The sequence below is a fragment of the Hyla sarda genome, chromosome 5 (genome assembly GCF_029499605.1).
Source record: "Hyla sarda isolate aHylSar1 chromosome 5, aHylSar1.hap1, whole genome shotgun sequence".
In the NCBI taxonomy this organism is placed as follows: Eukaryota; Metazoa; Chordata; class Amphibia; order Anura; family Hylidae; genus Hyla; species Hyla sarda.
This window is the reverse complement of record NC_079193.1, coordinates 190,159,316-190,172,190: the sequence shown is the minus strand read 5'-3', so window position 1 is coordinate 190,172,190 and position 12,875 is coordinate 190,159,316. Positions and strand designations below refer to the sequence as shown.

The window sequence follows — 12,875 nt, the reverse complement described above, 5'->3', positions numbered from 1 at the left end:
GACCCGTACTGTGCCCCTCACATATAATGCCCCTTGTCCTGTGCCCCTGAGGGGGCAGGACAAGGGGCATTATATGTGAGGGGCACAGGACAGGGGGGCATTATATGTGAGGGGCACAAGACAGGGCCCCCCCTGTCATGTTCCCATATAATGCCCCCCTGTCATGTGCCCCTCACATATAATGCCCCCCTGTCATGTGCCCCTCACATATAATGCCCCCATGTCATGTGCCCCTCACATATAATGCCCCCTGTCCTGTGCCCTCCACATATAAGGCCCCCCTGTCCTGTGCCCCTCCCCACATATAATGCCCCTGTCATGTTCCCCTCACATATAATGCCCCCTGTCCTTCCCCCTCAGGGGGGCATTATACATGAGGGGCACAGGACATTGGGCATTATATGTGAGGGGCACAGGACAGGGGTTATAAGTGAGGGGCACATGTCAGGGGGCATTATATGTTAGGGGCATATGACAGGGGGGCATTATATGGGCACATGACAGGGGGAGGGCTGTCATGTGCCCCTCACATATAATGCCCCCCTGTCCTGTGCCCCCCACATAATGCCCCATGTGGGGAAGGGGGGCCTCCATGTCTATTTTGCTTGGGGCACCCAAATTCCTTCAAACGGCCCTGGCTCGGTTTTATTTTGGTGTACAATTAGGGAATTAATACTTATACATTTTGTTGGCCAACCTATGATTTTTTTTTTTTTGTTTTGTTATTGCATACTCTTTATTCTGGGCCTGATGGAATCTATTCTTCAAAGCTAAACTATTCTTGTTTTTCAGTTTTAATCCCTGCACTACTAGAGGAGATTATTCAATCATGTGTCATAGAGGATTATGATCCTTCCTACAATCCAAGCCTCTATGCTCTTGGAGTCCGTCGCCTGTACAAATGGCAATTGTGTCTTCATGCTGCCAGCCAGTAGCCATGGCTTTGCCCTGGTCTTTTTAGCCTAATCCATCACATGAATCACATGTTTCCCTGTGGCTCCTATTATTGGAGTCATTATTTACTTGACTACTCTCCTTTTCAGACTTTTTTTTTTTTTTTTTCACACAATATAGTCAATTCAAAGGAAGATAATCATTAACGTGCAATAGTGGTCATAGGGTCAGAATCACATGGAAAGAACAGGCGCTCATAAGGTCGTATGTTTCCATCAATACTGTAATGCCCTATATCTCTTGCTGCACCTCATTCTTATCCTTGAAGAGAAACGATTAGTGCCATATAACTCTATTTCCCCACAGCAGAAATGGGATCATTGTATAATGGTACAGCTAGTTACATTTGTTCCAATATTGATTAAACCCCATCTAGAGTTTTGTAAATGCTTTTGCCTTTTCAATATGTTCACCATTTAAAAAATCCGAATAATATAAACAAGGAATAGAGAGAAGTAAAATTTAGACAAACATTTGAACAGGTTTACACATTAGTCATCAACGCGTACAATAATCAGTGCTAAAAAAAAAATCGCTAATACGTTGTCTGTTATGAAGCGGTAGATAATTTAAACTTTGTAAAATATCAGTTCAGATAATAATGCCTATTCAGGGGTATAGCTAGAGGGACTGCATAAGTAGTTGTTGCATCAGGGCCCTAGTGCTACCCCTTTACTACATAAGAAAACAGTATTATAAATTACATTAGGTAGGCAGGTTGTGGGATTATTAGAGATTTTGTGTAATAGGGCTGGGTTCCCTTGTAGTATTTTTGTCTGTAATTTTACACAATGGCTTCCCTCAGCTCTTCACTGTCCTTTGCCTACTTCTCTCCCAAAGCTCACCTGCCAGTTACCTGCCCAGAATAGCAGATACGAGCACAAGTAATTAGGCTGCAACCACTTATTCCCGGTCTGCTTCTCTGCCTGTGACATTGCTCAGCACAAAGAAGTATTGTCAGAACCTATAGAGTTAAAAGGTTCTGACAGGTTCTTTGTTTTTTTTTGTTGATGGGTTACGCCCAGCTGTCTGGACTGGTCAGCTGACCTTGATTGGAGCACCTGTTTTGGCTCCATATAAGCTGGCAGTCTACTCCCAGTCTGAGCCTGCTAAAGAGTTATGTTTGTCTCCTAGCTAACTTTATACTGTATCTGTGATATCTGGCATTTGATCCTTTGGCTCTGCTCTGACTCTTCTGTCTGGTATTAGTGTTTTTGTACTGTGTGCTCTCCTGGTTTAGACTCGGCTCTCTATGTATTTGTGTGTGTGTTTAGGTTTGTTTTGTTAGTTGTGTGCCTCCAGCCTTTCATGACCTTTTGTCAGTTTTGTAGTTTGTTTTGAATTTTTGACTGTCACTCACTTACTTGGGGATGGACCGTCATTGTGGTTATGGTCCTGTCATCTAGGGCAGGTACATGAGTAGGCAGGGACTGGGGAGTGGGCGAGAATAGTGTGCACTCCTTCTCTGCCCATACGTGGCAAGTATGGTGTATATACCTCATTCTCCCTAAATGTCTCAGAAAAAAATTATTATAAAAATAAGTGTGTGTATGTATATATATATATATATATATATATATATATATATAATATATATATTTTTATACAGATACATATACACACACAATGCATGTATACATGACCAGGAGATGTAATGTAAGCTGTCGGGGCTAGTGGGCTGGTCAGAGATGGTGACATCATTCAGACCAGATCCAGCCAAGCCTCCTGAGACAACAGGGAGTGATGTGTCATCTTGGGAGAGAGGGAGGAGCCAGAGAGCTGGAAACAACATCACATTGAAGATGAAAGAACTGCACAACTTCTTGTCAGGGGTGAATAATGCTGACACCTCTGTCCATTTAAGGAACTGTCCAGAGCAACATAGGTTTTTTTTATAGGGATTTTCTCCTGCTCTGGACAGTTCCTGAAATGGACAGAGGTGTCAGCAGAGAGCACTGTGTTTGACAGAAAAGAAATCCAGAAAAAAGGAATTTCCTCTGTGGTATACAGACACTAATAATTACTGGAAGGATTAAGATTTTTATAGTAAAAGAAATTTACAAATCTGTTAATTTTCTGGCATCAGTTGATTTAAAAAAAAAAATCAAGGAATACCCCTTTAAAGGCAACATTTTGTACACACATTAGTTAATTCTGACTAAGGGTATGTTCACACTGAGTAATGTTTGTGCAGAATTCTCGCAGAAAAAATCCGCTCAGAAATTAGTTTTTTTCCGTGCGGAATTCCGCACAGAAATCAGTGCGGAATTCGCGCGGCATAGGAGACTTTTTTTTTTTTTTGTTTTGCGAATTCTGTGGGAATTCCACGCGAAAGTGTGGCGGACTGAAATTTTTTTTTTTTTACATTGAGTTCTATGGGGTTAGGACGCAAATTCCGCATGAAGAAAGAACATGTTCAGTCTTCATGCGGAACGAAATTCAGTGACAGAATTCCGCTAGCGGAAATTCCTCAGTGTGAACTGAGCAGAAATGTAATTTCATATTATAGGGTTTTTCACTGCTGAATGAATTGGAGAGGAATAAGCGAGCATAATTACTCGCGGAAATTCCTCTCCAAATCTTCAGTGTGAACATACCCTTAATGGGGGTAAGGGGGAGAGAGGTTCTTCATCTATTATTAAAGTCAATAGAGGTAATAGAGCGCATCTCGCTCTGGTGGACCTGTCCTGTCCTGCATTTCATAGACAACCAAAGTGAGATTAAAATTTTTAACAAGAGATTTCCTTATTTGTTCAACTCTAATAAATATACCAATCAACAAGTCGGGTTAATGCATGCTATAATACCTTTTACCATGTGGAATTGTGGAACCCAATATGACTTTGACACATTGGGAGAGATTTATCAAAACCTGTATAGAGGAAAAGTTGACCAGTTGCCCATAGCAACCAATCAGATTGCTTCTTTCATTTTTGAAAAGGCATTTGAATAATGAATAAAATAAGCAATCTGATTGGTTGCAATGGGCAACTGGACAACTTTTCCCCTGTACAGATTTTGATTATACTCCCTTATTGTGCCTCAGAAATATAACACTGCCACCTACTGTATCCCCTGAAAACAGCTCCACACACGGAGCACCCTAAATAAAATGATGAAGTAAGATGAGCGGAAATATTAGCTACACTCCATTGGGATGAGTGATTCTGTTTCTAGAACACAACAGCCGTGTTTTCTGTAGCACATACAACCCCTTTAGAACTTAAACCACATTTTACCATGCAACATGGCTGCCTTCTTCTCTGATATAGGTTTCCACTGCAAGACCATGGTTTTATTTACTTTATAAACCAGATTAAGGGTACGTTCACACATACAGGATCATGCGCAGAGTTGATGTGCCGGATTTGTAAGTGCAGATTAGAAGCTGTGCTCAGTCATTTAGTTTACATTGAAATCTGCAGCAGAAAATCCAGTGCATCAAATCTGCGTACATGTGAACATACCCTAAAGGTCTATAATCTGCATCAAATGTTTTATACTCTAATATACATTATACTCAGGACGTGAAATATTGGTACTGGAGAACAAGTTACTTCATTTTGTTGGATTTTGTTATTACGCAACAGTAGCCCTTAAAGTAGTGAAATCAGGTTTATAATGCTTGAACCTACCTGTCACTTGACATTAAAAAATCGTGTTTCGTTGCTTATTTAATGTGACAGTTAGTCAGCCCTGGATTTTGTCGAAGATTGCTTTAGTGTTTTTGTGTGGCAGAATGAGGACACTTTTACATATTTAGTTAGATGACTTTTGATGTTTTTTCTTTTATATCTATATGTTTTAGTTTACAGTTTTAAATTCTGGAGATAAATGATGAACTTGGGTAAAGCTAACATTGCATATAACCTTGACTTTAATTTGCTTCTGGGTGCAATAACCAACACTATGGTCTCACTGGGAGAGGTTCTGTGTTTAAGCCAAAATCGGATATTTTATAATGTCTTCTTATTGTCTCTATAAATATTCCATTTAAGCGTAACATGTGCTGCTTGATCTCAAAGAAAAGATTTACTTTTTGTAATTTGTTGGCTTGTAATAAATGCCAACATAACAATTGTAACATCCATGTTCATATGGTCAATAGATAAACATAAAACATGGTTTACTGACTGGCTAATCAGTAACTTTTATAGATACTATGTCATATGCCTGGTTCATTTTTGCACATTCCAAGCATTCTTTTTCTGATTTTAGGTTATTGTGTCAGATCGATAATAAACTATTGAACACAATGCTAACCGTTGATTCTAGTGTAAACAATTTATGTATTGAAGTAAAGAATGTATAATATGCACGGAGTACATTAGTAACCTTTTTTGTTCTTTTATTACAGGGCTTAAATCATGGGAGGAAAGTTGAGCAAGAAGAAGAAGGGATACAATGTAAATGACGACAAATCAAAAGATAAGGACAAAAAGGCCGATGGAGCAAACACAGAGGAAGAAGGAGCAACTAAAACTAATGAGGAGACTCAACCTGTAGAAAATGCTGATGCAAAAGAAAATAAAGAAGAGAAAAATGACAAGGAACCACAGGCTGCTGAAAACAAAACGGAGGACAAAGAAGCCGAGAAGGATGCAACAAATAAGGATGCAGTACAAAAAACAGAATCTGAGAAGACAGAGGCTTGTGCCGATGCTAAGGTGGAACCTCAGAATGCTGAACCTCCTGCATCCAAGCAAGAGGAACCAACTGCTACATCTCCTGCTCCATCTGCCAACAGTGAAGGCACTAAAGCCTCTGAACCTACCCCTGAAGCAAAAACTTCCCAGCCTTCAGAAGCACCAGCATCAAGCAAAGTAGATGAAAAGAGCAAAGAGGATGGGGAAGCCAAAAAGACTGAGGCTCCCTCCGCACCAGAGGCCAAAACTGAGAGCGCTCCAGCTTCAGACTCAAAACCTAGCAGTGAGGCTGCTCCATCTTCCGTGAAGTCTCCAGAACCCGAAGCACCTAGTTCTTCTACTAAGGCCTCTGAGCCTGCAGGACCAGCTGATGAAGTTAAAGCTACTGAAAGCCCAGCAGCTAATTCTGATCAAACCATAGCAGTTCAAGAATAAGACGGACAGCCTGTTTGAAATAACCACTTAAAACAACCTGCGATGATGTTTTCTTTGTTTTTGATTATATATTTTTTTTTCAGCTATACTAACAAAAACTTGGTTTAGATTTAAAATAAGTACATGTAATGCCCAAAAATGATATACGAATCCAAATAGTATTTTTGTGGGGGAGAAAATGTACAAATGCACATTCCACCAATTGTCAATTTAAGAAGTAAATTAAGAAAGATTTAGATATAAATGTTTGTGAACATTTTCTTAATTTTTTTACATCTGAGCAGCAGCTACAAAACAGAAAGTCCACAGTTTATACCTTTTTTGTTTTCCCTTCTGCAATAAGATTGCAGGAGAAACGTTTCTGAATTTGCCCGTAGGGCTTGTGCCAAGGCAATCAAATCTTTTTAGGATTTAGATTTCATTTGCAGTCAATTTTTTTTTCTAATGCAGTGAATAACGGCCAAACTTTTCCAACAGAACCTACTCTAGCTGTCTCTTATTCCTCTCCAGATATTTTGGAAGTAACAACATCCTCATTCTACTTAGTCTACCTAGATTTTTCATGATGAATTAATGCATGTCTGTGGTTGGGTGCACCTGTAGTTCTGTTTATTGGTCAGTGGAATAATAATAATAATAAAAAAAAGTCTGCGTTGATTTGCAGTTCCAGTTTTTCTTCCATTCTATGTCACAGACACCAACACAACACTCATTGGAAAGCAAGTAACTAATAAAAAAATAAAAATAAAATAAAAAAAAACCTGCAAAATAAAAAAAATAAAAAAAACATAAAAACAACGGAAGATGTAAAATGGATGCATTGAAAATATATGTAATTGTATAAATGGTGCAACAGTAATAAAAGTTAAATAATTAAGAAACACATGCTCAGCAGTTGAGTTGTTTTTTACCTTCATGAATTAAAACAAAGTATATTTACTTTGATTATAGTTACCTGATCCTATAATATAAATACTTTATTCAGGTATACAAACATTTTCTACTAATTTCTTCACCAGTAATGACACTAAGCTCTGACCGCCTTGGTACTTGGCAAGTGGCACCATAACTCTTTTTCATTGTTATAATAGCAATAAAGAGCCATTTACAATATTGTAGATGTAAGTGTGCAACATGGCCTCCAACTACTCAAACAGTGAAGTTTATTTCCCCCGATACACTACAAAGTACACTAACAAGTCTGGCCCCACCCACCAGCAATAAGCAGTCAGGCTAAAGAGTTACTATCATTTGAAAAAAAGATTTTGATATGTTGCAGGGACATGTCAAAAGTTTTGGTCGCACCAGGTCTCACTCCTGGGACTGCGCGATCGCTGCGATCACTAGTTATAAGCCGGGGAAGCGAGCAGTAGCAGGTTGACTGTAATTAACAGCCAGGGAGTGAAGTGAGTGCTCTGTGAACTTCCCTGCTTTATAACTAGTTAGTATGATCAAAACTTTTTACTTGTCTGGGCAACACGTCAAAAGTTTTTTCAATTGCCAGCCTGAATATGCTTCTTTTTAATACAATGTTTGCCACCAAGATAACAGGAGAAACACATGCTGTAATTAGCATATGGGTCAAAAGGGGAAAGGTTTCACATTAAGGATAGCATCATACCAATGTGGGGAGAATTATAGGCCAAAATTGCACCACTGGGAATTCTGGAAACAAAGACTATGCAAAGCAGCTCTCTCATGCCACTTTGTCCAGACTGTTTTCCCTTAAATGGGTACTCTCATTAAATGGGTATTCCGGGATCTAAGCTTTTATCTCCTATCCAGAGGAAAGGCTATAAAAAGTCTGATCGCGGTGGGCCCTCCGCTTGTACCCCCCCACAACCGCATTGTATGTAGGGCTGCGTCTCCAGTGTCAGAAACTTCCGGGTTTCCGAGACTGGAGACGTGACGTAACGTCTCGCCCCCTCCGTTCATGTGTCTGGGAGGGGGTGTAATGACAGTCACGCCGCCTCCCATAGACATAGAGGGGGAAAGTTTTTCTATGTGTTATTTGTGTTTAAAAAAGCTGCCACTAGGTGTCTCCCTACTTGTTCAGAGCACATTTTCCCCTATCTCTTGCACAGACTTTGGACTCCTGCTGGCCTGGCAGAAGTCCAAAATCAGGAAATGCAGTCTGGAGTGCTGAGGGGGAGGGGTGTGCATCCTTAGCCAATCATAGCTCATGTCACACATTGAACTGATCTCGGCTGTGTGTAGCAGAGTGAGGGAGGAACTTCTCCCCTGTATGGCTTCAGATGATGTCACGCATGCTGGGGAACACCCCTTCCCAGTCCGTGAATCTGACTGAGACTAAGCAGAAAATACAGAGCAATATCAAGGTAGAAAACGAAAAAATAATAAAAAAAAATAAAGGCAGGGGGTGGTTTATCATGATCGGGGCAGTGAACTGGGAGGATTTAAAAATTTTAAGAGTCTTAAAAACTGACTGGGAATTTGTACCAAGCCAGAAATCTCTTTCGAAAGAGAGACTACCCATCACCCTGAAACAGTTGTCTAAAAATGGGTATTCTCTCCTCCAGGAGAGATTACTGGCTTGGTATACGTTCCCAGTTAGTTTTAAAGACTCCTTGTTGGAGTTGAAACACTTGGGGGGGAAACTTATCAAAACTTGTGTAGAGGAAAACCAGTTGCCCATAGCAACTAATCAGATCGTTTCTTTCATTCTTAGCAAGGCCTCTGAAAAAAAATAGGGATTTGCTTGATTTTCTATGGGCAACTGGTCATTTTTTTCCTCTCCACAAGTTTTGATAAATCTCCCCCTTAAAGGAGTATTCCAGGAAAAAACTTTTTTATATATACCAACTGGCTCCAGAAAGTTAAACAGATTTGTAAATTACTTCTATTAAAAATCTTAATCCTTTCAGTACTTATGAGCTTCTGAAGTTAAGGTAGTTCTTTTCTGTCTAAATCCTCTCTGATGACACCTGTCTCGGGAAACGCCCAGTTTAGAAGATGTTTGCTATGGGGATTTGCTTCTAAACTGGGCGTTTCTTGAGACGGGTGTCATCAGAGAGGATTTAGACAGAAAAGAACAACCTTAACTTCAGAAGCTCATAAGTACTGAAAGGATTAAGATTTTTTAATAGAAGTAATTTACAAATCTGTTTAACTTTCTGGAGCCAGTTGATATATATAAAAAAAAGTTTTTTCCTGGATAACCCCTTTAATGTTTTAAGGGAAAGCTACCTGAAAAAGGTGGCATGAGGGAGCTGCTTTGCATATCCTTTGTTCCAATTATAAGCATATGTGATATACAATGATGGAGAAGATTGTATGTCCTTTTTGGCCAATCTTGTTTCTTTATATTTAAAGGGCCACTCCAACCAATAGTACTTTCCCTCTCCATTCATAAGTCTGGTAGGATAAACGGATGCTTTGCTACCCTTCTTACCAAGCAGCGATGTTTCCTTAACATCTTAACACAACTTCTAGCCCCTGCTGCTCTCCAGTGTGATCAGCTGATTCACACTGGGGTTTGTGTGGACCAAAAGTCACTTTACCAATCTAACCCTATGATACTCACTGAGATCCTCATAGTTACTTTGAACAAAAACACTTTTTGGCCCTAAAGCAATCTTTGTGTATTGGTAAATTAAAGGGGTATTCTAGTGGAGTGGAAAACAAATGTTTCCAAATCAACTGGTGCCAGAAACGTATACAGATTTGTAAATTACTTCTGTTTAAAAATCTTAATCCTTCCAGTACTTATCAGCTGCTTTATGCTTCAGAGAAAGTTGTGTCGTTTTATCCCGTCTGACCACAGCGCTCTCTGCTGACACCTCTGTACATGTCGGAACTGTCCAGAGCAGGAGAAGTTTGCTATGGGGATTTGCTCCTACTCTGAACAGCTCCTGACACAAACAGAGGGGGCAGCAGAGAGCACTGTGGTCAGACTGGCCAGATACTGAAATACTGGAAGGATTGGTATTTTTTTTAAATAAAAGTAATTTGCAAATCTGTTTACTTTTCTGGCACCAGTTGATTTGAAAACATTTTCCCCACCAAAATACTCCTTTAACTTTAGCAGAGGGGAATGAAGCCATGGTTGTATTATATAATAATTTTTTTTTGCTTTTATGTTTTTTTTTTTGTAAAAAAAAAAAAGAGGCTCAAAAATCTGTGTACACATAACCTATAGCAGTCAAATACTGTGGGAGACCTTTTTCAGTCAGTGTAGGTACACTGAAGTTTTACACAGGTTGGTAGTGTACATGCACCAAATTTTATAAATGGTGCAGGGCATGTGATAGAAATGTTGCTAGTACACTTTTTTTTTTTTTTTTTTTTTAAAGATTCACTTCCTAACACCACTTTGTACGATTCCTTCTCTAAGTTTTTTTGATACTTTTTCACCCAACGTGACATTTGTGAGACACTTTTTTTAAGGCTGTCTACAAAAAAGCAAGTGTGGACCAAAGTCATTTTATTCATACTCCCTTTAGCAAAAAGTCACACAAATTTCAGCTACATTTCTACACCAAAAAAGGCTTTAAACCTGTTGATGATTAATTCCCCCCAATGCATTAGAAAAATCTTCAGACCCTTTCATTTTTCACATTTTGTTATGTTGCAGACTTGTGCTAAACTAATATCATCATTATGCACTCAATACCCCATATGACAAAGTGGAAACAGATGTTAGAATTTTTTACTAATTTATTGAAATGGACATAAGTGTTTACTTACCCTGTACTTATTTGAAGCACCTTTGGCAGCCATTGTTGCCTCCAGCTTTTTTGGGTATGATGCCACTAGGTTTGTACATCTGGATTTTCTGCTATTTTTTTCTGCAGATACTCTCAAGCTCTGTTGGGTTTAATGGGTAGAAGCCATGTTCAGATCTCTACAGAGATGTTTTATTAGGTCAGGGCTCTGGCTGGCCCACTCCAAGGACATTCACAGAGTTGTCCCTAAGCCACTACTGTGTCGTCTTGTCCCTAACTGGGGTCCAGAGCACTGTTGATCAGGTTTTCATTAAGAATTAAGCTCTATTTAGCTTCCCCTCAACCCTGAATAGTCCCAGTTGCTGAAAAACAACCCCACAGCACGATGCTGCTGCAAGCATGCTTTACTGTAGGGATGGTATTGGGCAGGTGATGACGCTTAGAACTGAGGCCAAAACGTAGAATTTTTGTTTCATAAAAAATAAATTTCGAATCAAAACAGAATGACTGTAAATTCAGGAGTTAGTCCGACGCAGAGAGGAACAATCAGGGAGCCAGATAGAATCAATGGATTTATTAGATGCAACGCGTTTCGCTGCGCATGCGCAGCGAAACGCGTTGCTTCTAATAAATCCATTGATTTTATCTGGCTCCCTGATGGTTCCTCTCTGCGCCGGACTAACTCCTGCATTTACGGTCATTCTGTTTTGATTCTACTTCTACCCAGGAGGGCTGCAGCGGACCAATACATATATTCATTCTATGCTTTACCTTGTTGTATGTGGGCGCACAATCAACTCTGGTAAGCGGCTTGGGAATTATCTTCCCCCACTAACAAGACCTGCTGATCCCGCACATGAGGCACCTTCCTCCCTCTCTAGATTTTTAATAAATTTGTTAAAATTACTAACATTCTTTTTCGCATTCTTAGAATAGGATATTGACTGCAGAATCATGGGGAAAAATGTTTTTTTAATCTCTTTTTTTAGCACGAAGCATTAACAGAATAAAATGTGAAAAAAAGTAAAAGCATCTGAAAACTTTCAGAATACATTGTACTGTAATCTTTGTATTAAAATGTCCCTATGTGCCAGTTCTTTTCCCGACGTATGATTATGCTAGGGCTATACAGCAACACTTGTCATTACATGAGACAACAAGCGTTGTGTGCTTACTGTACAACTAATAAAAGTGAATGTGGTTGTTTTGCCATTTGCAAATGGCTATATCTGTGACCAGAATTCCATCCAGGATTTGTGGCTGCGGTCATGGCAGCTTGTAAGCACACAACACAAGTTGCAATATCAAAGATGGCAAAGTCATTGTGAAGCCATAGCCTTAAAGGGGTACTCCGGCGCTTAGACATCTTATCCCCTATCCTTTGGATAGGGGATAAGATGCCTGATCATGGGGGTCCTGCCGCTGGGGACCCCCATGATCTTCCACGCCGCACCCCGTTTGAATCAGTCCCCGGAGCGTGTTCACTCCAGGTCTGATTACTAGCGATCACGGGGATGGAGCATAGTGACAAGCATATGGAAGGGGGCGTGACAGCTGTCACGCCCCTCCAATAGACTTGCATTGAGGGGGCGGAGCGTGATGTCACAGAGGGCGGAGCCGTGACTTCACTATGATCCGTCCTTGTGGTCGAGATGGACTCCAGCGGTTCCGGAAGCCGCTAAAGGTGGGTGCTGCATGGTAGATCCTGGGGGTCCACAGTGGTGGGAACCCCGCTATCTGACATCTTATCCCCAATCCTTTGGATAGGGGATAAGATGTCTAGGGGCTGAGTACCCCTTCAATGTATAACAAAGAAAGAGCAGATGTATTATTATTTATTTATTTTACATTTTGAGGAATGATGATTCAGACCTCAATATAAGGGTACGTTCACACAGGAAAATTACCTATGAGTTCTCTTTGTGGGTTTAACACGTGGCAGAATTAGCTTCATGGCTAAAATTCACAAGTATCCCACACGTGCGAACATATCCTAAGAAAGGGTTCTTTATAATAAGCATATTATAGACTATCTTACACCAAAAGGTAGTCATGGCAGAGAACATTAAAGGGAACCTGTAATAACTTTCATGCAAAAAAGGTAGGCTTCTTATTACAGCAATTTAATACTGCTTTTAAGATCGGAATAGATGTG

At 40.0% G+C, this 12,875-nt stretch overlaps 1 protein-coding gene across 3 annotated transcripts in view; it reads left to right on the top strand.

The window, feature by feature from the left end:
• BASP1 (brain abundant membrane attached signal protein 1) overlaps positions 1-6,918 on the top strand; it is a 67,533-nt gene extending 60,615 nt beyond the window's left edge. For all 3 annotated transcript variants that reach the window (XM_056520949.1, XM_056520948.1, XM_056520950.1), the window contains exon 2: positions 5,312-6,918. In XM_056520949.1, coding sequence (XP_056376924.1) covers positions 5,322-6,035 — 714 coding nt within the window. In that variant the 5' untranslated portion in view covers positions 5,312-5,321 and the 3' untranslated portion in view covers positions 6,036-6,918. The remainder of the gene's footprint in view (positions 1-5,311) is intronic.
• Positions 6,919-12,875: the final 5,957 nt, after the last annotated feature.